The 27,114-nt window shown below is 42.4% G+C and overlaps 1 protein-coding gene across 2 annotated transcripts in view; it reads left to right on the forward strand.

Annotated features, from left to right (window-relative positions):
• CDK8 (cyclin dependent kinase 8) overlaps positions 1-20,456 on the forward strand; it is a 182,065-nt gene extending 161,609 nt beyond the window's left edge. Inside the window, exons 10-13 of one of the 2 annotated variants that reach the window (XM_077484050.1) lie at positions 1,374-1,471; positions 5,248-5,326; positions 6,952-7,110; positions 16,661-20,456. In XM_077484050.1, coding sequence (XP_077340176.1) covers positions 1,374-1,471; positions 5,248-5,326; positions 6,952-7,110; positions 16,661-16,786 — 462 coding nt within the window. In that variant the 3' untranslated portion in view covers positions 16,787-20,456. The remainder of the gene's footprint in view (positions 1-1,373; positions 1,472-5,247; positions 5,327-6,951; positions 7,111-16,660) is intronic. The other variant, XM_077484051.1, reaches the window with a different exon arrangement.
• The last annotated feature ends 6,658 nt before the right edge of the window (positions 20,457-27,114 follow it).

Raw genomic sequence — 27,114 nt, forward strand, 5'->3', positions numbered from 1 at the left:
TTGGATTTTTAAAAATGCTTTTTGATTCCATCACATCCTGTAGATCAGTGGCATACAGGAATCTTTGAAAGCATGCACTGCCTTGCTGAATCACAGAAAAGTGTGGTGTGTTCACCACTCTGGACCACACCTCCCTGATTACTATGCTGCCTTCCACTCACTTTCTGTAAAATCTGATTGCACAATCATCTTTAGATCTACCATCACCTATGTAGAACATGGGCATGCCTGATTTGATACAAATTGAATGGATTGTTCGCGTGTATCGTCCTTTTCCATAGGTTCTGGTAAATCTACAGAGATTGTACAATCAGATTACATAGTGTATGGCCAGATTTACACAAGTATATAGGAGGGAGTGGCTGGAGACACTCAGCTGTCAAGCCCTGTTCACAACTTTGCATAGCGGGGAAAAAAAATTTTGGGACATTTTGGAGCGCTTTCTCTCATCACGCATAAGGGGGGGCAACCTATTCACTTGAATTGGCTGACCTACGTGCAACAATTGCCCAAAAGAAGCTCCAGAATTTTTTTGGAGCGGAGTGTGGTGCATTTTTACCACACTTTTTGGTGCATTTGTCTCACAACAAACGCATGCCTGCTATCCACGCTTGGGGGGTGCCATTGGGGCAAAGCGCACATTTTCTGTGCAGTTTGTAAATGCACAGATGTGAATTGGAGCCTCGTTGTTGTTGTATAAACACGCCAATTTCACGATGAGGTCCCATTCACACCTAGCATCGTGCATTTTTTTGTCTTGCTTTTCCTGTGACACACAGGGCAGCCCATTGATTTCAGTGGATTGCTCTACATGTGGCAAAGTAGCTCATGGTACATTTTGGTATGTTGCTGTTTACAATTTTTTTTTACCGTGTGTTTTGCTGTGTTTGTCACTCGGTTTTTCACGTGGCAAAATGTGTATTAGTTTCTGCGTTTGGGGTGACTAAAACATAATGGCACCGAAGGCACAACTAGTTAATTTTAGGTGCATAAAGGTGGCGATACACTATACAATCTCTTTTAGCTTTACCAAACTGTATAATAGGACAACACACCATCTATGCAATCAGGCCTGCCTTTGCGCTAAATAGATGGTAGATCTAAGACTGTATTCAGTGAGAATGTTGTTCCTTGACATTGTATGTGTGCACAGAGGGAGGAAGGGAAAATGCAGGGTATGTGTCTTAGTGGTCAACGGGTGAACTCCTTCCTGTCTTACTGGTCTTCACAACCTAAGGGCCAGAGAGAGCTACAATGTAAGTGTAATTGCGCCAAAGGTATAGTTACACTTTTAAATTTAGGGCTAAAACTCAACCTAAAGTCTAATGAGATTTTTAACCCTTATAGAAGTGCAACTAATGTGTTTTATAAAGCTTCAGAAACTCCTCACAATGGACCCAATAAAGAGAATTTCATCTGAGCAAGCTATGCAAGATCCGTATTTCCTTGAAGATCCACTTCCGACGTCAGAGTGAGTTACCGATTTACCTAGCAAAAGTATTCTCATCAGCCTGTTTACATGAGTAACCCTAATATCTTAATAAGCATTGTCACCCAAATTGTGACCTATATCTTTTCATGCGACAACACTGAAGAAATGACACTTTGCTACAATATAAAGTAGTGAGTGTACAGCTTGTATAACAATGTAAATTTGCTGTTCCCTCAAAATAACTCAACACACAGCTATTGATGACTAAACCGCTGGCAAGGAAAGTGAGTACACCCCTAAGTGAAAATGTCCAAACTGGGCCCAATTAGCCTTTTTCCCTCTCCGGTGTCATGTGACTCGTTAGTGTTACAAGGTCTCAGGTGTGAATAGGGAGCAGGTGTGTTCAATTTGGGGTTATCGCTCTCACTCATACTGGTCACTGGAAGTTCAACATGGTACCTCGTGGCAAAGAGAATCTGAATAAAAGATTTTTTGCTCTACATAAAGATGGCCTAGGCCAGTGATGGCGAACCTTGGCACCCCAGATGTTTTGGAACTACATTTCCCATGATGCTCATCTACACTTCAGAGTGCATGAGCATCATGGGAAATGTAGTTCCAAAACATCTGGGGTGCCAAGGTTCGCCATCACTGGCCTAGGCTATAAGAAGATTGCCAAGACCCTGAAACTGAGCTGCAGCATGGTGCCCAAGGCCATACAGTGGATTAACAGGACAGGTTCCACTCAGACCAAAGAAGTTGAGTGCGCATGCTCAGCGTCATATCCAGAGGTTGTCTTTGGGAAATAGACGTATGAGTGCTGCCAGCATAGCTGCAGAAGTTGAAAGGGTGAAGGGTCAGCCCTTCAGTGCTCAGACCATACACTGCGCTCTGCATCAAATAGGTCTGCATGGCTTTTGTCCCAGAAGGAAGCTAAAGATGATGCACAAGAAAGCCCGTAAATAGTTTGAAGACAAGCAGACTAAGGACATGGATTACTGGAACTATGTCCTGTGGTCTGAGACCAAGATAAACTTATTTGGTTCAGATGGTGTAAACCATGTGTGGCGGCAACCAGGTGAGGAGTACAAAGACAAGTGTGTCTTGCCTACAGTCAAGCATGGTGGTGGAAGTGTTGTGGTCTAGGTCTGTATGAGTGCTGCCGGGACTGGGGAGCTATAGTTCATTGAGGGAACCATGAATGCCAACATGTGCTGTGACATACTGAAGTAGAGCATGATCCCTTCCCTTCAGAGACTGGGCCGCAAGGCAGTATTTGAACATAACAGAGAAATCCCTAACACTAGCAGATATATCCAAAAAGTCACCCTGGGACTCTGAATGAGGTGTGCACAGTTAGCCACAAAGTAATGGAAGTAAATACAGTAAAAATGTTTTCTCAAAGAGTTGTATTCATACATGGATGATGTAAGCAATTGCTGAGCCAACAAAATTGCACATAGTAAAATTAACATTAATGCATGAATGTCATACAGTATGCACAAGCATCAGAAGAACAAACGCGTTTCTGCAAGACCATACCTCTCTTCCTCAGGGGTAGCTGCTTGTTTGATGCATCTAAAAGTATAAAAAAGATATGTGACCTAGTGATGAATGTTAAGACAATTGGTAAGAGGGGCCGGGGGTAGAAGACCCCATACTCACCAATCGATACAGCCAGAGTACCAGTTGCTGGATTCCCCCAGGGGCGCCAGCGACAGATGCATGGGATGGGAGCTGAGGGGGAGAGGCCAACCACACCTAGAGAATAGTTGGGCAGCAGACATGGCATGGATGAAAGTAAGTGGCCCTAGATGTCTCAGTACGTAGATATAGGTGAATGTAAGCTGTAACACAAGTACACGTCAGTGAATGCCCAGGAGTAGCAGAGTAGATAAAGATATAGAATAGTTGTGCATGCAAAAGCATATACACTATAACACAATTGTATGTGTCAATAGTAACTAAATTACCAAAGTAGACAGATTGTATATATGAAAAGCATATAAAGACTGACCTGATCCAATAATGTAATTTAGGTAGAGACCAAGGGTAAATGTGAAAAATGCCAAACTATCTAGGGATGCAATCCCTAGAAAAAGGAAAAGTGTGTTGGTAAAAAAAAAATTAAGAAATAAAAAATTGCTGTCCAGCACAAGATCAGTGCTGGAGTAAAGGTGATATATGTACCTTTGCAGGATGAATGGCTTGGCAACAGCAGTGTCCACTGTAGCGTGTGGGCTAGTGAGAGGGGAAATGCCAGCCATGTCCACCTCCCAATTTGTATCCCCGCAGGGGCACAGCAGACTTCACCCTCAACACCATTTAAGGATGGCGAGTCAAGCAGACACCAAAGGCTTCAGCCATCAAGAGGGGGTGCGCATGCGCAGTCACCTCCTTGCCGCCCGTGATTATGTGCTACACCCAAATGGATGACGTCACTACTACGGATGTCACCTGATGGTGCAGAAACATGGCGCCGATATGTAGGTGGCCCCATCCGTCTGAAGTGTATTCCAACATGACGACCCCACATACACCTCCAAGACGACCATTGCCTTGCTAAAGAAGCGAAGGGTAAAAGTGATCGACTTGCCAAACATATCTCCAGGCCTAAACCCTATTGAGCATCTGTGGAGCATCCTCAAATGGAAGGTGTAGGTGCGCAAGTTCTCTAACATCCACCAGCTTTGTGATGTCGTCATGGAGGAGTGGAAGAGGACTCCAGTGGCAACCTGTGAAGCTCTGGTGAACTCCATGCCCAAGAGGGCTGAGGCAGTGCTGGAAAATAATGGTGGCCACACAAAATATTAACCCTTTTGGACATTTTCACTTAGGGCCGTTTTTTTTTTGTTTTTTTTTCTCACCAGCGGTTTAGACATTAATGGCTGTGTGTTGAGTTATTATGAGGGGACAACAAATTTACACTTATACAAGCTGTACACTCACTACATTGTAGCAAAGTGTCATTTCTTCAGTGTTGTCACATGGAAAGATATAATAATTTACAAAAATGTGGGGGTGTACTCCCTTTTATACCCATACACACTATACAACTTTTGTTGTCTGATTTCCTTTAGATTTACCAAAACAATGTAGTGACAGGGCCTGCCTGATTGCATACAAATTGAAACGCCTAAGGTTTGACCTCATATTGTATGGTTTTGGTAAATCTGAAGGAAAAAATCTACAGAAAATTGTAATGTGCCAAAAGATTAGTAAGATTTTTAGCCACACTTGTGGTTCACACACCTCACACTACAGCCTATGATGTTCTGCTTATTTGATGTGGCAGAATGATGATTTAATTGTCCTTTGAGTATATTGGAGGCAGAGAAGCGAAAGGAAAGCAAAACCAGAGTGTTCGGGTCCTAGTCTGCATCATCAGTGGCATAAGTGTATGGATTACAAGACTAGCTGAACAGGACCACAAATACCATGGCAGGTTAAACAGTTTACATACTGCATATGTATTTAAATTTTGTATCTACTAGTTTCTAGTGACGTTGGGAATTATCTGAACCCTTTTTTGTCAAGCCAGCTAAGGCACCATTTGGCTAATATGGTGTACAATGATCAGTTCCCACCTATGAGATGGGTCACACATCTCATAGTGTCTAAAACCTCTGACCGTGAAGTGAAAGATATTCTTCTGGTACTTTTTATTATTCTCTTTGGACAACACGCTGAAAGTGTACTTTTAGCACCAGTCAGCCCACGTGCTGACGTGTTAGCCACTGTCCCTAGTGTATGCACAGTTTAGTGCTGTTTTCTGTATGGGTAAAAACCTGCTATAACAAGTGCTTTCTTTGTAGTGTGTTTGCAGGCTGTCAGATACCATACCCTAAACGGGAGTTCTTGACGGAAGAGGAGCCTGAGGATAAGGGAGACAAAGTATGTCACGTGCTGCTTTCTTTTTTTACCAGATATTTACATTGCATTCTTTAAGTTTGGTTTTCCTCAGTGCCAGTCAGTGGCTCCCGATTACTTTTTAGATGTAAATAGTTTATCATAATAAACAGTCCTCCTTGCATGTGTGTTTGGGCAATCTTCATGAGAAAATTCATACTTTTTATTCTCCTGAGGTTTATAAACAGAATATTCAGAATCCATTAACATCATGGTAACATTCAGTTCCATCTGTTTCCCCGAAAATAAGCCCGGGTCTTGTATTAATTTTGTCAGTAAAAGATACAGAAGGGCGTATTTTCGGGGTAGGTCTTGCCATGTAATGTGCTGTCTTCTCTCCCCCTCTCGCTCCCTGCCTGACAGGAATCACCAGTGTGAACCTGGTTAAAATGCTTGTAAAATCCTATAATCCACTCTTACAGTATTATATAATGTACAATGTGTGTTTCTGTAATATAGTTGTGCCAATAGCTTCATTATAGCGCTGCTCTGCGCTTCTGTGACTCTGCGCTCTCTTCCCCACGATAATATTACAGAAACACACACATTGTACATTATATTCTACTGTAATAGTGGATTATAAGATTTTACAAGCATTTTAAACTAGGGCTTATATTCCAGGCTTGCTGGAAAATAACACTAGGTCTTATTTTCGGGGTAGGTATTTTCGGGGAAACGTGGTAGCTAAACTTTTTTGTCCCAGAGGTTGTAATAATTTACAGGTCTATAATAAAACCTATCAATACTCTCCCCCTTGGGTCACAGCTGGCCCAGCATGAGCATGGTATGCCTTTTTTACACTGTATTGGGATAGGCTTAAAGTGTTACTAAACCCAAAACAGTAAAATCAGTCTGTGCAGTAAAACATGCTTGTTCTGCTCACACTGGAATCGGTAAGGGGTTAATCCTCCACATTGTGTAAAAAGGCTGTGTGGTCCTGTCTTCTCTGTTCATCCCCTTCCACTGTCCCCAATCCATCTTCTGATAAGACCAAGCCTTTGGAGTTACTCTGCACATGTTCAGTTTGGAGTGTATATCGCTTGAGTTTATTTTTTTGCTTGGTAGAGGGCATATGATCAGCACAGGGCCAATCTGCACTGTCCAGACAGAGGCTCAGGGGTCCTGCAGCCTCATAGGATGGTCAGAGCAGAATGAAAACTCCTGCTACAAGCTTTAACCAGATACTGATAGCAGTCACAAGACTGCTCTAACTGGTGTTAAGAAAAGGTGTTTAGCAGTTTATATTTACTAAAATAATTGCATTTCCATGTTGTGTACTGTGGGAGACCAAATATAGTGAACGCAGGGTCCTGGATCTAGTAACACTTTAACCCTCCCAAATTTTTTTAAAATATGAATGATGGCTTAACGTATTGCGTATAGAATCCAGATTTCCATTGTCAATTTGCTAGTTCAAATTGAAAAAAGGGGACTTATTTTTGATAATTGGTCTTTTATTCACACCACCTTCTTAAAGCGTTCTTACCCTTTTTGTCAGCTGCTACCGTCAATGTTTTGTTGTTATGCAAATGCTGTACAGCTGCTGCAGGCTATCGATATTGCATTATTCCATTTATGATGTTCTTTTGTTTTTGTTTTATTCCATAAAGAAAAACCAACAGCAGCAGCAAGGCAATAATCATACCAATGGGACCGGGCACCCAGGAAACCAAGACAACAGCCACGCACAAGGCCCGCCGCTGAAGAAAGTGAGAGTTGTCCCCCCTACCACTACCTCAGGTGGACTCATCATGACCTCAGATTATCAGGTACAAGGAAGCAAACTGGGACTGCAATCTATTTCTTTACATCACGTTCGAGTAACAGCATAAATGGTATACCTCTACTTTTGAACTGACATTGAACAGCAAATATTTTACACCCAGTTTTTAATGACTGAAGATTAATTCACTCACCATTCATACATGCTGCGGGTGCATAGGGGAGTTAGGGCAGTACATGTTTGCCAGTAAAGTTAGAATCTGCATTTAAAGCGGTCCTCCACCCTGAAGTGGAAGTTCCACTCATCTGATCCCAAACCCTTTTTGCGATTCGGCACTGCGTCGCTTTGACTGACAATTGCGCGGTCGTGCGACGTGGCTCCCAAACAAAATTGATGTCCTTTTTTTTTTCCCACAAATAGAGCTTTCTTTTGGTATTTGATCACCCCTGCGGTTTTTATTTTTTGCGCTATAAACAAAAATAGAGCGACAATTTTGAAAAAAACTCATTATTTTTTACTTTTTGTTATAATAAATATCCCCCAAAAATATATAAAAAAAAAAAAAAAATTTTTTTCCCCCTCAGTTTAGGCCGATACGTATTCTTCTACATATTTTTGGTAAAAAAAAAAAATCGCAATAAGCGATTTGATTGGTTTACGCAAACGTTATAGCGTTTACAAAATAGGGGATAGTTTTATGGCATTTTTATTATTATTTTTTTCTAGTAATGGCGGCGATCAGCGATTTTTATATATATATTTTTTTTTTTTTTTATTGTGACTGCGACATTATGGCGGACACATCGGACATTTTTTACACATTCCTGGGACCATTGTCATTTATACAGAAATCACTGCTATATAAATGCAGTGATTCCTGTGTAAGTGACACTGGCAGTGAAGGGGTTAACCAGTGGGTGGCAGTGTAGGGGTTAAGTGTTCCTAGGGGTGTGTTACTAACTGTGGGGGGCTGGGCTTTCATTTAGTGAACACTGATCTCTGCTCCAATCACATGGCGCGCTTGCGATGGCAGGGCGGCATTAAAGATTGTGGAGGTACCTGTACGTCAGTATGCCTGCCCGTGCCATTCTGCCGACGTACATCGGCGTGCGCCGGTCGGGAACCGGTTAATATCTGTAATGAAATTATTTTTATTTTTTTCGGTGTTCGTACCATGTGATGTGTACAGCGTGCCTATGATTTTGTCGCAATAAAATTTTGCACCTTTTAAAAAAAAATCTTGCCCCAAAAAAATAAAAATAATTCTTTATCATGCATAAGTATTCATTCCTCCCCCAAAAATCTACATTTTGTAGAGCCACCATTTGCTGCAATTACAGCTGCAAGCCTCTTGGGGTACAATCAGTGGCGGAAGTATAGGGTTCGCTGAGGTCGCCATGGCGACCGGGCTCCATGCTGCAAGGGGCCCTTGATATACCTCGATAGGAGGAGTGGCAAGGGCGGTTGAAACCTAGCTCCCCGATCCTTAACCGAACTGTAATTGGCACTGTGAAGGGAGCTCGACACATTTATTACATCTACAGTGAAAGCACATTGTGTGCTGTGCTCTGTGACGTCACCTACAGTGCAGTACCCTGCAGAAAGAGGTAAGGTAAAGAACTGACAATATTTTTAAAAGGCTATCTGCATGTATATCTGTGTGTGTGTGTGTGTGTGTGTATATGTATATATATATATATATATATATATATATATATATATATATATATATATATATATATATATATATATATATATATAAATATAAATATATGCGCGTGTTTAATCCTGACCCCCTATATGTGTACAATCAGAACTGACTTTTTTGTTTTCTTGTTCATAGTACCAGCAAAAAAAGCTGTTTCTCTGAAAAGAGATCCATGCTCAGATTGCATTTCAGAGCCATTTGACAGCCGATAAAGAGCAATATGTTGCCCCCTGACAGGCGGTCAGGTTTTAACCCCTTAAATGCATTATAACTATTCTGCAACTGCATGCAATGCACACAGTTGCAGAGTGGTTGCAGTGCAGCCCCATTCACCTAGGGCAGTGATGGCGAACCTTGGCATCCCAGATGTTTTGGAACTACATTTCCCATGATGCTCAACTACACTGCAGAGTGCATGAGCAGCATGGGAAATGTAGTTCCAAAACATCTGGGGTGCCGAGGTTCACCATCACTGACCTAGGGGTATACGTCAAGGGTGCCCTGACTGCAAAAAGATTGAGAAACTCTGGTATAGTGGAACTGATCTCTCCATTTCCCCCCTACAGAAGGGAGAGGAGGAGAAGCAGGGGGAAATGGAGAAATTGGTTCCTTTTACATGCAGCCACCCACTTGCGACTGGGCCCTGTTGTTCCGCCACCGGGCTGGGAGGAAAGGGCCCCATCAGTGGGGCTTCCTTCAAGAATCGCCCTGTACTGAGTGCATCCATCTTTCTTTTAATCCTGAGTATTTTTTCAGTCTGTGTCTATGAAAAGCATCCCTACAGCATGATTCTGTAACCACCATGCTTCATCGTGGAAACTGTGTTATCAAGGTAATGGGAGGTTATAGGGTTGCACTAGCATTTCCAAGAGGGGTGGCGTGTCCGACTTCCGGTATGTGAGGAGCCTTTTCTTAGAGCTCCGTACCGCGCTAAGATCCTTCAACTATCATGCTAAGCCCCAGGCTTGAAATTTTGCTACCAATCTACCAGACCTGACTTAGGAGCACATCGGGCACCTGAAAATGGTAAAATATGTCTAGAGGCTCGCTCGGTTCGCCCACAAGGCAAGCCAAGATTGCTCCTGATCAGCAGAACAACAAAGCTCTCCCAGCCCCTGATGGCCGCCTGTGAACCAAGGGGGACATGGAATGGTTGGACCCATCTGATCCATTGACGATTCCCCTGCCCTCTCCCTCACCTGAACCGGGGAAGGGTGGCTCCGGTGCACATGTAAGAGATCCGGCACTAACGCAGCTAATGGACACTATTAAGAGCTACCACGTTTTGCTATCCATACAGATTGAAACCATAAGGATGGACTTTGCTCTCCTGAAGAATGATGTGCACAAAATTATACACAGGGTCCGCAATGCTAAACAGCACATTAGCAAGGTGGGGTACGACCTCAATCCACTGATGGTGAGGGATGTGGAGGTGGACCACAAGTCCAAGGAGGCCAAACTGGGAGATATTGAGGACTGGCTCCCCCGGAATAACCTCAGATTCCTGGGATTCCCAGAAGGATCAGAAGGCAAACATTCCTGAGGAGTTTCTGCTATCCTGGCTCAAGCAAGCCTTTGGAGACAATACAGTGCCTTGCGAAAGTATTCGGCCCCCTTGAACTTTTCAAACTTTTGCCACATTTCAGGCTTCAAACATAAAGATATAAAATTTACATTTTTTGTGAAGAATCATCAACAAGTGGGACACAATTGTGAAGTGGAACGAAATCTATTGGATATTTTAAACTTTTTTAGCAAATAAAAAACTGAAAAGTGGTGTGCAAAATTATTCGGCCCCTTTACTTTCAGTGCAGCAAACTCACTCCAGAAGTTCAGCGAGGATCTCTGAATGATCCAATGTTGTCCTAAATGACTGATGGTGATAAATAGAATCCACCTGTGTGTAATCAAGTCTCTGTATAAATGCACCTGCTCTGTGATAGTCTCAGGGTTCTGTTGAAAGCGCAGAGAGCATCATAAAAGACCAAGGAACACACCAGGCAGGTCTGTAATACTTTTGTGTGTTTAAAGCCGGATTTGGATACAAAAAGATTTCCCAAGTTTTAAACATCCCAAGGAGCACTGTGCAAGCGATCATTTTGAAATGGAAGGAGTATCAGACCACTTCAAATCTACCAAGACCTGGCTGTCCCTCTAAACTTTCAGCTCAGACAAGAAGACTGATCAGAGATGCAGCCAAGAGGCCCATGATCACTCTAGATGAACTGCAGAGAACTACAGCTGAGGTGGGAGAGTCTATCCATAGGACAACAATCAGTCGTACACTGCACAAATCTGGCCTTTATGGAAGAGTGACAAGAAAGCCATTTCTCAAAGATATCCATAAAAAGTCTTGTCTAAAATTTGCCACAAGCCACCTGGGAGACACACCAAACATGTGGAAGAAGGTGCTCTGGTCAGATGAAACCAAAATTGAACTTTTTGCCCACAATGTAAAACGATATGTTTGGCGTAAAAGCAACACAGCTCATCACCCTCAACACACCATCCCCACTGCCAAACATGGTGGTGGCAGCATCATGGTTTGGGCCTGCTTTTCTTCAGCAGGGACAGGGAAGATTGTTAAAATTGAGGGGAAGATGGATGCAGCCAAATACAGGACCATTCTGGATGAAAACCTGTTGGAGTCTGCAAAAGACCTGAAACTGGGACAGGGAATTTATCTTCCAACAAGACAATGATCCCAAACATACAGCAACATCTACAAAGGAATGGTTCACAAATAAACATATCCAGGTGTAAGAATGGCCAAGTCAAAGTCCAGACCTGAATCTAATCGAGAATCTGTGGAAAGAGCTGAAAACTGCTGTTCACAAACGCTCTCCATCCAACCTCACTGAGCTCGAGCTGTTTTGCAAGGAAGAATGGGCAAGAATTTCAGTCTCTCGATGTGCAAAACTGATAAGCCCCATACACACTATCAGTTTTTCTGCTGAGTTTTTCCTTCAGATTTACCAAAACCATATAATATGAGGTCAAACCTTAGAAGTTTCAATTTGTATGCAATCAGGCAGGCCCTTCCACTACATGGTTTTGGTAAATCTGAAGGAAAAAGTCAGCAGACAAACTGATAGTGTGTATGGGGCTATAGAGACATACCCCAAGCGACTTGCAGCTGTAATGGCAGCAAAAGGTGGCTCTACAAAGTATTAACGCAAGGGAGCCGAATAATTTTGAACGCCCCACTTTTCATATTTTTTTTATTAGTTAAAGTTTCAAAAAACCAATAGATTTCGTTCCACTTCACAATTTTGTCCCACTTGTTGGTGATAATTCACAAAAAATAAAAATTTTATATCTTTGTTTGAAGTCTGAAATGTGGCAAAAGGTTGAAAAGTTCAAGGGGGCCGAATACTTTTGCAAGGCACTGTAGCTTCTCCTACCTATTCGCCATTGAACGGGCTCATAGTCCCCTTGAGGGCAGATACTCTAGACCAGGGATCCTCAAACTACAGCCCTCCAGCTGTTGCGAAACTACACATCCCATGAGGCATTGTAAAACAGACATTTACAGACATGACTAGCCATGATGGGAATTGTAGTTCCTGAACAACTGGAGGGCCATAGTTTGAAGACCCATGCTCTAGACCTATTCTGACCCAATTCTTGTATTGCAGGGATAAGGAAACTTTACTACATAAAGCCCGCAACATGCCTGAATTGCTGTACAACAATAATCGCATCTAATAACATCTTCCTGGATTTCTCTGCAGCCACGCGGAAGCAACGTGCGGCCTTTAATTAGACACACTGGTGGCAATTGATGGGTACAGTGACTGTGTTTGATGGGCACAGTGGGTGAACTTGATGTTTTTTTGTTTTTTTTGTTTTGCGCGCCCCCCCCCCCCCCCCAATTTTTGAGCACCAGCCTCCACAGATCTGCTGTATGCTCCCTTAACCCGAATTAGACTCCAGGAATCAATGGTTTTCCGGTTAAGTGGTACAGCACCTATGTCTGGCACCTAAATTACTTGAGGTTTATAGGGATGCCTTGATAAAGGTATACTTCCTGAATCTGAGGGAGGCACTCATTGTATTGATTCCTAAGCCGCACAAGGACCATGACCTTTGTGAATCGTACAGACCTATATCGCTAATTAATATTGATGCAAAAATATTAGTTTAACATCTTGCCAAACAACTGAACAAAGTGATTGCTTCTGTTATTCATCCTGATCAGACAGGTTTATACTTACGAAGTTGACAGGCATAAACCTGCGTCGCCTCTTCAACTGACAGTTTCCCGGGTAAAACCTTCTGGCAGAAGCGGTGCAGGCTTTTTACCCCCTCGCCCCCCTCTGGGCCGCTCTGATGGGCGCACCACTTCTGCCAGAAGCGATCAGCCAGGAAACTGTCAGCCTGGTCCGCCCCCGCTCCTCACTCGCCCTGCGCTAAATTCCACTTGCAAAATGTGAGCAGGCGAGTGCAATTTGTGAGGGCTGTTAATAAGATGATGCAGATGTGTGACATGATGCACATATTCTGGTCATATGCTACAAGGTTAGGACTGATTACTGTTAATGTTGTACTTTATATGAATAAGCATAGAGTACTGTAATTGTACATTATTATTGAAATATGAATAAAATGTATCCTTTAAAAAAAAAAACATAGCATTTCCCAAGGTGGCCAAAAAAATAGATTTTTTTTGTCTCATATGACCAGGGAACCTTTACCTTCTATGTGTTTTTGGAGATTTCTGTTAATTTGTGTCCTAATTTAAAAAAGAACTTATTCATAAAGAACAGAACAGGACAAGATTTGATCATTTACAGATCTGGTACCTTCAGGTATTTGGGCACTTGCAAACCTTTGAGGTCTCACCCACGAAGCACCATCTCTATAATCTTATCCCATTCACTTTTTTGGTAGTGTCCTAAGGTGAGGGACCTCTTCTCCCTTATGAAGAAATTACTCTTGGCTAGATTATTATTTTACTTTGGTTTATGAAAGCAGAACTACACTGCATCTGAGCACCACCAACCAAAAATGTGATTACATTTTTAACATTCAAAGCAAACTCTCCCATCCATCTATGTCTCCATGCTTTATTTTGCTGAGAAATCGCTTTGAAAAAAACACTCCCATAGCATTTCTGGCCATGGCTATCTTGAGAAAGGACAGATAATTTATGTAGCATTTACTTCCAGGAATCCATCTACCTTTAGCTCAGGCGTGTAGGCAGAAAGGTGTGTTTAGCTGAGAAAACTGCTCTGGAAGACTCCTGGGATGTATGTCGTCATTTGCCTATGTCTGTAAACCAGAAAGTAACTGAAGAAATGTAAAGAGAAAAAAGTTTAAAACAAGCAAATATGAGATACTTTACTATTTACGAATGCTAGCAGCATAAGGATTAAAAATAGTCAATATTGATTGAGAAGGTGAAGTTCCACTTTAAATCGGTTCTTCAGTGAACTCTTCACTGTCTCTTAACCACTTAAGTCTGGACCAATTTGCAGCCAAAGGACCTTGGCATCCTTTGTTTTCCCAGAAATAGAGCTTTCTTTTGGTGGTATTTGATCACCTCTGCAGTTTTTATTTTTTGCGTTATAAACAAAAATAGAGTGACAATTTTGAAAAAAATTCAATATTTTTTACTTTTTGCTATAATATCCCCAAAAAATATATAAACATTTTTTTTCCTCAGTTTAGGCCGATATGTATTCTTCTACATATTTTTGGTAAAAAAAAAAATCGCAATTAGTGGTTTGCACAAAAGTTATAGCGTTTACAAAATAGGGGATTGTTTTATAGCATTTATATTAATATTTTTTTTTTTGTTTACTAGTAATGACGGCGAGCAGCGATTTTTTTTTTTTTTTTTTTTTTTTTTTTTTTTTTTTTTTTTTTTATTGTGACTGCGACATGGCGGACACAGCAGACATTTTTGCCACATTTTTGGGACCATTGTCATTTATACAGCATTCAGTGCTATTTAAATGCACTGATTCCTGTGTAAATGACACTGGCAGTGAATGAGTTAACCACTAGGGGGCAGTGTAGGGGTTATGTATGACGTTGTGTGTTTTTTATTGTAGGGGGTGTGGCATGGCATGTGACGTCACTGATCGTCCCTCCCTATTAAAGGGAACAGACGATCGGTAACAGCCACACTAGGAAGCAGGGGGAGAGGTTTTTTTACACAGACCTCTCCTCATTGTTCAGCTCTGTGCCCCGATCGCCACTGGTGTCCCGCGATCGACCCACGGCTGGGCACGTGCAGGTACGTGATTGTGCCCAACCGTGCCATTCTGCCAACGTATATCGGCGTGAGGGGGTCCTTAAAGTGGTTGTATACCCACTTTTTTAACTTTTACCTACAGGAAAGCCTATAATAAGGCTTACCTGTAGGTAAAAAAAATATCTCCTAAACCTGTACGGTTTAGGAGATATTCCCCTCGGTATGCGCCGCTGACTGCAGCGGCGCATGCGCACAAGGGGGTTCTCTCCGTGAAAATCCGGCAGCGCTCGTCCGGCCGGATTTAAATCTCCCGCGCGCATGCGCGGGAGTGACGATATCGCGGCTCCGGCCACTCACAGCGCCGGAGCCGCGATACCCGGAAGAGACGCCGAGGGAGCATGTCGGCTCCCTCGGCGTGGATCGGGCGAGATGTCGGGGCCTCGTTCTAAGGTAAGTATTTCATAATGAGCTAGTATGTGGTGCATACTAGCTCATTATGCCTTTTGCTTTGCAGGTTTTAAAAAAATAAAAAATAAATTGCGGGTTTACTACCGCTTTAAGTGGTTAAGGCCACAATAGAAGCTTTGCATCTGGATCCGCACATCTGTAAAGCCTTGGGTGCTGTAGTGTAATGTTGGTTTGTGAACTAGATCCTATGTGGGCATCCATCCCACTTGGTGCAACATCTGTAGCTAGCAGCAGTGTGTTCTATAGGTCCAGCACTATGGTCCATCCCTGTGGAGCCCAGACGCTAAAAACTATTTTCAAGGATATGCCTATCGTGACAGGTGAATTATATGACTACATGACAAAAAAAAAAATGTAGGCAAGCAGATGAAATGCTCCAGTGTTGTGTAAATGCAGATTATGACAGGGATCCAAAAAGAAAGGGATCTATAGTCCTTACATGCTCTCATTGTGGCTTGCAATATTCAGAGGGGTAGAAGCCTTTACCTTTCTGTCTGGAAGAGGAAGATCGGGGCAATGGTTTTGCACAGAAGCAGGTGAGTTTGTTTGTTGGTTTTACATGAAAAAACTGACTTTAGTATCACTTTAAGGCTCAAAAGTGAGAGTGCGCAAAAATTGCTGTAAAAATGCATGGCGATGCAAAACAGTCTTTTGGGACTATTAACTTCACCCCTTCCTGACCAGAGCATTTTTTGGGATACGGCACTGCAATGCTTTACTGGCAAAAGAAAAAGAAAGGGATCCGTGGTCCTTACATGCTCTCATTGTGGCTTTCATTATTCAGAGGAGTAGAAGCCTTTACCTCCAACTGTATGCTTCATCAGGGCTCTCCATGCCATGAAATTCATGACAAAACCATTGGTTGGCCAATAAAGTGTATGTTTGCTGTAGCCTGCTTAAAAAACATCTCATTTTCACAGTCTGATGATTTTCGTTGTTTTTTCTTTTTTTTCTGGACTCTAAATATGTATGTATTAACACAAGCACCCAATTATTGCTGATTTTTATTTTTTTATTTCTACACAAGTGTGATGATTATCAAAGTTGGACACCTGGCTGAACAAAATAGTGTAAACTTTGTAATGTAAATTAAACCTTTTTGTGTAAAAAAAAATAAAAAATCATATATATATATATATATATATATATATATAATCACTTTCACTACCAAACATGGTTTAATCTCCTTTCTTTCTTTATATTTTTTTTTTCCAGCGTTCCAATCCACATGCTGCCTATCCAAACCCTGGACCAAGCACATCGCAACCTCAGAGCAGCATGGGATATTCGACTACCTCCCAGCAGCCTCCACAGTACTCTCATCAGACACATCGGTACTAGAGTGTGTACCAGGAAAAAAAGTAAATGCACTGTTGCTTGGGCTGCAGGACTGAGCTTGTAGCCACCTGCCTGGAGCCTGGCTTTGGAATGTACTGTACAACCACACCTTGACAATGTCCAGCAGCCAAGTCACACATTTCTCAGAATGTAGAATCCCACGGGGAGGTTTCAAGAGCGCAAGTTCTAGCACAGTCCACATTGTGAATTTGCTACTTCCATAGTATACTTGAAAATGGTTCAATGCGACCAATGCATTTCTTTCAGTGATGCTAACAGTTAAAGCTGTGAAGTATGCTTGGAACAAACTGTTTTTCGTTATTGTATGTGGTGACTATTAGCATATTATCTGACCAATAATACCTTGATATTTTTTCCTTTTTTTTTTTTTCCCCATGTTCAAGTAATGGCTCATAAACATCGCACAAAGCTCAAAAGGCTAATCCTAGTCAGATAAGTGTTTTTTTTGTTTTTTTTTCTCGTTTTTTTTTTTCATTCTTTCTTTCATTTTAATGCTTAGGTGATGGCAAAGATATATCACGATCAGTATTTTTGTTGACCAGAAAATTTGTTACATTTTATCCCTGTTGTACAACCTTTCTTGTATGGTCCTCCCAAAGATTTTAAGGGTTAATATAGATGGACACAGAGGCTGCCATTCATTTCATGATTGGATGCAATAGCTGCACGATGAGCTACATTCAGGTAATCTCCCGGTGAGTGCATTTCTTTTTAGTGTGTATGAAAGAAGCTGACCATATATGACTTGATTTTCTCTTTTTAGTCTGCATCAGTTTCCCCATCCTTGCTTAGGGTATGGATGGAAGAATCTTCATTGCAAGCTGATGGGATGCAGGCACTGTTTGTCCAAAATTTGAGCTGTTGAGAGCTTTAATCTGCTCAACAACAGTGCCATTGCAGTTTTAAGTGGAAGCTGACAAGTTGATTTACCAACCATCCTAACTTTTTCTAGTCATCTGGCAGTAATGGCTGCTCCGCCAAGTTGTCATAGCTGTCACAAAGGGACCTCAATATCTTCAATGGAATTAGGTTTTACAAAAAAATAAAGATGGTTGAGTGGGAGCTCATGTCCTCAATTTTTTTATTTTTTGGGTACTCTGCATAAAAAAAAATCTCAAATGAATATTGTATTCTTAGAAAAGTATGTGGTTATTGCATGTGTTTGTTATTCAGCACATGAATTGCTTGTTTGTCACATGTCTTGATTTATATTTTTATTCTCCTACATACAAACCAAGCTGTCCAGTAAAAGTGACGTGGTTTGGGACAATCGTGCACTCAGACGTTTGCAGGCATTTTATATGCTTAGAGTAATTTTTGGCATGTTCCCTCACCCAGGGAGCCATCTCTGGTGCATGCAGCTTTCATACAAGTGATTACAAGGCTGTGTTTAGAGAAGTGAACTTCCCAAACATGAATTTATCATGTTTGGGAAATGCATTGCACAAGCATGTGCAGGTGCCCTGATGCACAGAAGTATCAGCGTTTACAAGACTATGGCCCTGTACAGCTGTTCACTTGTATGGCAGTCTGTACGCACTAACTGCAATTCCCCGAGTGCAGGAAAGTGCCGGAAATTTTCATTTGGCATATAAAATGCCTGCAAATGTCTCTGCATGAGGCCAAACATTGCTGGAATACTTAAGCAGCTGCAGGAACAGATTTTAAATTTTTTTTTATTTTTTAAATGAAGGTTACAATCATGTGAATTACAGGTGACAGTTGTAAGCCCCCAGACAGTGGGTAATTTTCCCTCACCCCTGTCGCTCACAATTTTGCTGAACAGGCTGGTCTGAATGTAGACCAAAATAAGTACAAATGTGGAAATATAAAAGAATTTATATTCCAAATATTACATATGTTAACCACATACATTAGAATATTTATTTTTATGAAAGTAGAGTCCTCAGGTAGTCTAATAAAATCAGTGGTTGGCTCCTAACATTGTTGTCCATGTATGCAAACTAGAAATCTTGGCAAGATTTTTATACATTTAAAAATTCACATTTAAAGTGTATATTCAGCCAATTTTTTTTTTTTTTTTTTCACTTTTGGATAAAGTGGGGAAAGGTTAGAACCCCTGACATGGTTTTATGCTGTCCAGTGTTCTGTAAGATTTCGCCCTCGCTTTCTGTCCTACTGACAATTTACCAAAGCAAGAAGGGAACTCTTAAAGTGTTACTAAACCCACAATCCTAAAATCAGTCTGTATATGCAGTAAAGCATGCTTGTTATACTTGCTGTATAAACCTATGGGGTTAATCCTCAGCATTGTGTAAATGCTGTTTGATCCTGTCTTCTCTGATCCACCTTTCTTTCACTGTCCCCAATCCATCTCCTGATAAAACAGAGCCTTTGGAGAAACTGTTTGGTGTGTATTGCTAGAGTTTTTTTTTTTCCTTGAGAGGGGGTGCATGTGATCACCACAGGGCCAATTAGCACTGTCCAGACAGGGTCAGGGGTCCTGCAGCCTCATAGGACAGAGTAGATTAAAAACTCCTCCCTGTAAGCTTTAACCAGTGCTCGGCCGCACACTGATAGAAGTCACAAGACTGTTATATACTGCTGATAAGAAAGGGTAATTAGCAGTATATAGTTACTAAAATAATTGCATTTCCATGTTCTGTGTACTGTGGGAGACCAGATATTGTAAATGCAGGGTCCTGGGTTTAATAACACTTTGACAGCAGCGTGAATGCTAGAACCCCTGTCAGAGTCCCTGTTGCAGATTTTACTCTCCTTTCCTCTTTGGTAAATTTCAGCAAGACGAAGCCCTAGGCAGCAGTAGAAAACACAACATGAAGGGTTTGTAATCCTTCTGCGCTCTATCCAAAACTGGAAAAACCTTTTAAGCCTAACTTACAACTTCACGGAGGTGTCCAATTTTATTGCCATTTTAACACGCATGCACCAACATCCCAGAATGACATTATTGTAAGAGTCGGTGTGTATTTTTTTTTTTTACAGGCAAAAAGGGGGGATATCTATCAAAGCTTTTAACAGGTCAAGTTATATTTTACAGATGTTGGTGTGTATTATCAGAAGCTTTAATATATACTAAACCATGCACACACCATGGGGAACCATGCGGATGCAACCACTGTGCAGCAAACCTGTAACTATTACTGCCATGTTCCTCTATACAAACCTTCTTTAAATATTAATTTTGCTTATCTTAACTTGACTGGTATTAAAGCTGCTATTTGATAGTTAATAAGTCTGAAACTGATTTGAATCCGTTTGCTGCAGCAAACCCATAAAACTGATTGAATTTTTTTTTTCTTTTTGGTGTTGCTAAATTGTGAGCATGCTATGGAGTTGTATCAATGGCGAAATAACCAGCATGATAGCTGCTGCTCACTGGAAAAAGCATCTGTTCAGATATTCTTATTAAGCTGGCTTGGTGTAGTGGATTTCAAATCAGTTCCTATTTGTTTTTATTTGGTCGGCACCTTATTTTAGGGTGGCTCCTGTTACAGTGGAGAATAAGGGGTAGAAAAGCCTTAGGATTTTCAAGGAAAGACAGAAGCTGTAACATAAAATGTACTGTATCAAACTATTTTACATGAATGACAAGTATTCTGATTACAAATTAATTCAACATTGTTAAAGCAAGGTGTTAAGTAATAAATTTATTTTTCATAAAAGAAAAGGTTACTTTGCGTGTATTTGTTCATGGTGTAATCAAGAATATTTATTATACTGTTCACATTAGTCCCTGCTCTCAAGGAGCAAACAATCTATTGTCCCTATGTCATATGCATACATACCCACACTAGGGCCAGGTCAGACAGGAGCCAAATAACATCCTGCATGCCTTTCCTTGTGTGGGTTCCCTCCCCCACTACAAAGGGACAACATGCAAACTCCATGAAGATGTCCTGTCCAGAATTTGAACCAAGGTTCCGGGTTTATTTGTGCAGAAGCTATACCAGATAGCCTGCCCTAGAGCATCCTGCCAGCTGAGGGCAAGTGCATACTAGCTATACTGTCTCCAACATGGTCTGAATGCTCACTGAAACTTTACAGGAAAAAATCATGCCAATACACTTCTCAGAAAAAGAATGGATAGAGGACCTGCTTGTGCTGGTGTAGATGGGCCAGTTTGCTGAACGAAATAGCATAAGCATTCATATTTTTATCATCTCCTCCATATAATGTTGGCATTGTTACAACAGCTAAGGCAGTTTATGAGGTTCCCATTGCAAACAACTTTGTAGAAAGCGAGGTTAGGTGCAGGAATCCCTATCAACAGTCTCACCCAGTTACCTCCTGTTCAGTACTGTGTACTAAAGATGCTGCCTGCCATTCGTTTCACAACTGAAACATGTACAGGGTGCTATATGGTGGATTTGCCGATTTCCAACTTAAAAACACTGATGTGCTATCAGCAGGGTATTTTTTTTTTTTAAATCAACAAAGTAGAATTCTATTGAGTAGAACACAATTACATGATACAAACGTGTAGGTATATACAGTCCATAAAAAAAAACAGGCGATGTAATCATGTCGCAAAATGATCTGCAATGACTGCATAGCCAACAAGCTTATCACAAGTGGAAGACATTGCATAATACCTTACGTTTAATATACTATTAAAGAAAGGTAAACGGTTAAAGAAGGGAAAAAAAAGAAAAACTGCAAGCTGGCATCAGTTACTTTGTTTTAAATAAATCTTAAGTACAGCATGTCGGATCTTAACCACTTCAGCCCCTGAAGGTTTTACCCCCTTCCTGATCAGAGCACCTTTTACAACTTGGTACTGCGTCGGTTTAACTGGTACTTGCGCGGTCATGCAATGCTGTGCCCAAACTAAATTTGCGTCTTTTTTTTTCCCCCACAAATAGAGCTTTCTTTTGGTGCTTTTTGGTCACCTCTGTTTTACTTTTTGCTATAATATCCCCAAAAATGATTTAAAAAAAAAATAAAAAAATTCTTCATCAGTTTAGGCCAATATATATTCTTCCACATATTTTTGGTAAAAAAAAATTGCAATAAGCGTATATTGATTGGTTTGCGCAAAAGTTATAGCGTTTACAAACTATGGGAAAGATTTATGGCTTTTTTTTATAACTAATAATGGCAGTGATCTACTATTTTTAGCGGTATTGCGGCGGACAGATCAGACACTTCTGACACATTTTTGGGACCATTGACATTCTATACAGCAATCAGTGCTATAAAAATGCACGGATTACTGTGTAAATGACGCTGGTATTGAAGGGGTTAACAATAGCTGGCGATCAAGGGTTTAAATGTGTGTTCCCTAGGTGTGTTCTAACTGTATGGTGATAGGACTGAATAGGAGAGGAGACATTTCACTGTTCCTACCTACTAGGAGCAAACGACATGTCTCCTCTGACAGCACAGGGATTTGTGTGTTTACACACACACACAAAACCCCGTGCTGGCGCTCGTGCACACGATCGCCAGCCACGTGCATCGGTTCCCCAACCATGCAGCGGGGAGCTCCCCCTGGCAGCTCCTAAAGGAACCCCGAATGTATACGGGGTTTCCTGCAGCGGTGCCATTGTGCCGCAGTAAATGTACGTGAGTCGGTTGTGAACCAGTTAAAGTAAAACATGTCTTAGTTGCAAATAGTCTCATATGGTCACGCGACAGGGACCATTGCAGGTAGCCATCTAGCCCAACAATCTGTCCAGGACCAACTGCGTTGGTGCTACCTCTGGGGCACTTAGCCAGCTCTGCCATATATTTATGAATTTCGTTGATGAGTTCCTATGGTAATAGATGTTTCTTTCTCGTACAAGGATACTATTAACCGCTTGTATCCACTGGGCCTCCGTCTGGGATTGTGTTGAAAGGAAAAGCCAGGCAATCTGTTTCCTGGTCAGGTTTAGAAGCCTCTTGAGGGCAATGTACACCAGAAGGGGGTACAACTCCTCGACCTTCTGACAGACACGTCGGTGGGTCCATTGCCAGTTGAACTTGATATATTTTAAGTGTGATAACTCGATGCCAATACCTCACAAGCTTGGGCCATCTCCAGAGCATGTGGATAAGTTCACTAGGATGAGCCTGACATTTGGGAGATTCCCTCCTATCCCATTTATGTAGCTGCACTAGTGTACGATATACCCGATGCAGTATAAATGGGTGTGACCGTTTCTGTGCCGCAGATACTGACACCAGGGCTCCCACTTCAAGAGTCTGATCCCACTGTTCTCCATCAATGAGGCTGACATCTCTCTTCCATACCTCCCAGCAGGGTAAAAGATCAGGGGCTAGTATGAGCTAAGAGATGTGTGTAGATTGGAGAGATAATGCCCTTTTTCTCAGCATCTGTAAATATGCATTCCAAGAACGTGGAATCCTCTAAATTCAAAACAGAATGTCTGCTCCGGTACTGCATAGCATAATGTAGTTGTATATATTAATAGTGATAGCCTTTCAAACTCTCGCATTAGCTGGTCATATGGGTTCAAGACAGAATTATTTAACACTTGACTGATGTATTTGATCTCCACCCTCTCCCACACTGGATGTTTGTCAACCTTAGCCAAAACTTTGTAAAAACGGTTATGCCAAATAGGTGTCTAACGTAGATACCCAGTCAATCCGAATTTATGCTTGACACCTTTACACATCTTCAGCAGCAGCCAAACTGTGGGACACTGAGATGGGACTCCAGGAAACATCCCCATATGGGATAAGGCTGTGTAATTCGTGTTGGGACTGATTGGTAGACCCCTGGAAGATTCTGCAGTTGTAGTCAGATCACAGCCTGCAAAATGTTGCAATCAGGCTGAAAAATAGTACGATGGTCATGCTGCCCTGATCCTTAAGGAACTGCAGAGTGGTGAGTTTAATACGAGACAACCGCCCCGCCCCCCCCCCCCCCCCCCCAATACAAGGGCCCTGAACTGCGAATCCATATGCTGGAACCAGTAATTCAGTATCCATACTAGGGTATTATGTAAAACGTACAACAATTGCGGGGCCCAGATCATCTTAATGAGATTTACACATCCGGTTACCGTCCGTAGTAGTATACACCACCTGGAGTGTTTTGTTTCAATTTTTGACATTTTGACTTTAGATTTAAAGATCTGTACTTCCACGGGTCTCCAATTACCACTATACTTGAATGAAGTGACTACCTGTATCTGGGATACACTCCCCGGCAGAGGATCTAGAGGGAGAAGAACTAGTTGCCAAAACTGATCAATTAGCTGCATCACTGCTTCCAGAGTCCTCAGTATCCCCCAGATACAACAGAGTGTCTTCTGCATACAGTGAGATTTTATCTTCCCTCTGTCCCCTTTGAAAGCCCCCAATATTTAGAGAGGCCTGTACCATTGCTGACAGGGGTTCCAATGCAGGGGCAACAGTGGGCACTCCTGTTGTGTACCGCAAAACAAAGGAAAGGATTCTGACAAGGTGTCATTAATCCTTATTCTTGCCATAGGTGCAGCATAAGAGTTGTGTCCAAGAAATGAATCCCTCGCCCAGGCCATATCGATGAAATACCATCCAGAAAAAATAGCCTAATTGCCCAGATTATTCAAAGGGGCCTCAATATTTACTCACTCTACATTTTGAATGGCTTCTATATGAGTCACTCCCTGTTGGGCCTTGGCTATCATTGTTAGCAAGTGTCCTATATTTTCCCCTTCATTAAAGTATTTTTGCTGCAAGAAAAATCTTATTTTCAGCTGCAGTCGTGGAGACCTGATGCAGGGCCTGAGCTTCCAGCCACCTACGCTTAGACTAAAATAGGGGTATCCATATTTGACTTCTGCTCTGGCAGCTTCACTCATTACAGTATTCGCCCACTCTTTTTTGGTTTTAATAGCAGTGATTTGTGGAATCCATCTCTGTAAGTGAGCCTTCAGCGTGTCCCAAACCACTGTTGACCTGGCTGTTTCCTGATTAAATTTCAAGAATTCTGCAATGGCTTTGGAATGGTATTGTGTCTGGGAATATCGTAAACCAAAAGGGGTTGCCTTTCCATAGCCTGTGTTTGTGGTTAGGAGACAGAAATTTTTACGTTGAGGGCGGAGTGATCGGAGATGTTCCAAGGAGCGTACATCACTGAATCAGCCAGCTGACATACCAAGTTGTTACCCAAACACATCTATATTAAGAAGACATTTGTAGGACGCTGAGTAGCAAGAAAAACAATGCACATTAGGATGTTTGTCTCTCCACAAATCTCTTAAGCTTATTTCTGTAAGAAATCGAGCAAAAGGGGTAGGACTCCCCCCGGCTGAGAATTACCACCAGCTCTTGGTGAGAATTTATCCATCTGCTTGTTCATAGCATTATTAAAATCTCCTAACACCCATATACAGATATTGAAGTATGAAGCTATAAATTGTCAAACATTTTAGGCTGTCAAAAGGGAAGGGTGGAGGGACATAGATTTGCAATGTTACACACCATTCCTGCCACCTTGCATAACAAGTAAATGTGCCATCCCTGATCATCAATAGTGATGGACGAACTTCCAACGGGACGTTTCGCGAACGCGGCCGATAGTTCGCGAACCGGAACGTTCACGGCGGGCCCCATTGACTTCAATGGGAGGCGAACTTTGCAAACCTACAGGTCAAATTTGCAGCCACAAAATAATTAATAGCTGTGCAAACATAGTCCCACCACATGTATGAGGTGAATCTGGGATCGAGAACTACAAGCATTCTTTTTTTATATGGGAAATTGTTGTGACAATTCAGGACTGTGGAGCGCATGAAGGCAATGGAGGAGAGGGAAGGTCAGGGTAGGCAAAGAAGAGGGTGCAGGAGATGATCACCAGCAGCGTGACATACAGCAATGACACCGGCACCGTGATGGAGAGCACTGACATCAGCAGCGTGACATAAAGCACTAACACCAGCACCGTGATATACAGCACTGACAGCAGCACCATGATAGAGAGCACTGACATCAGCAGCGTGACATACAGCAATGACACCTGCACCGTAAGCAGCCCAAGGAGGAAGTCAGCATAGCACAGGGATGGTGGGAGCCCCTCATAATGAGCATAGCACAGGGGTGGTGGTTGCCCCTCATGAGCATAGCACAGGGATGGTGGGAGCCCCTCATAATGAGCATAGCACAGGGATGGTGGGAGCCCCTCATAATATGCACAGCAGAGGTACAGCCCCAGGAGGAAGTCAGCACAGCACAGGGATGGTGGGAGCCCCTCATAATAAGCAGCCCCAGGAGGATGTCAGCATAGCACAGGGATGGTGGAAGCCCCTCATAATAAGCAGCCCCAGGAGGAAGTCAGCACAGGGATGGTGGGAGCCCCTCATAATAAGCAGCCCCAGGAGGATGTCAGCATAGCACAGGGATGGTGGGAGCCCCTCATAATAAGCAGCCCCAGGAGGAAGTCAGCACAGCACAGGGATGGTGGGAGCCCCTCATAATAAGCAGCCCCAGTAGAAATATGACACCGCTCAACCTCTTCAAAGATGAGGGTATGGGCATATAGTACGGTGTGCTTTTTTTGGACAAGGAAGTGAGCCAAATGAAGAAAGAAGGTCTGTGTGCTCGATTAAAAAAATTGTTTATAGACATATACATGGTCTACTGGTCACATGTGTTGAATTCCTCTGAGATCCATGCCTCATTCATTTTTAGAAATGTGAGGTAGTTAACACTGTCGTGAGCTAGGCGAGTACGCTTATCGGTCACGATCCCCCCTGCTGCGCTGAACGTCCTTTCGGACAGGACACTGGATGAGGGGCAAGCCAACAGTTCGATTGCAAATTGGGCAAGCTCTAGCCAGAGGTCAAGCCTGCCCACCCAGTAGTCCAGGGGTTCATCACTCCTCAGAGTGTCCACATCGGCCGTTAACCCGATGTAGTCGGACACCTGACGGTCTAGGCGTTCCCTGATGCTGGATCCGGAGGACACCTGTCGATGGGTCGGCTGAAAGAAGAATGACCTCATATCCAAAGTCACCAACACATCTTCAAACCGGCCTCTTCTTGGAGGCGCTGTTGGATTGGTACCCGCAACTCCTTCTCTGGGAGTGGGAATTGCTCCTCTGCCAGCGCACGCAAAAGCAGAATGCAGCATTTCTTGAAGCAAGGCCTGGAAGTGCTCCATTCTGACAGCCCTCTGTGACGGCGGTAACATTTCCGCCATTTTGTGTTTGTACCGGGGGTCTAAGTACGTTGCCACCCAGTACTGGTCCTTGACCCTTATGCTTTTTATACGGGGGTCCCTATTAATACACTGGAGCATGAAGGCCCCCATTTGCACTAAACTGGAAGCGGTGTGGTGGCATGGCTCCTGCTCATCATCCAGGATAATGTCGTCCTCTTCATTCTCTCCTC

The sequence above is a fragment of the Lithobates pipiens genome, unplaced genomic scaffold, assembly GCF_037356315.1.
Source record: "Lithobates pipiens isolate NorthernLeopardFrog02 unplaced genomic scaffold, aLitPip1_a1.2 Scaffold_16, whole genome shotgun sequence".
NCBI lineage: Eukaryota > Metazoa > Chordata > Amphibia > Anura > Ranidae > Lithobates > Lithobates pipiens.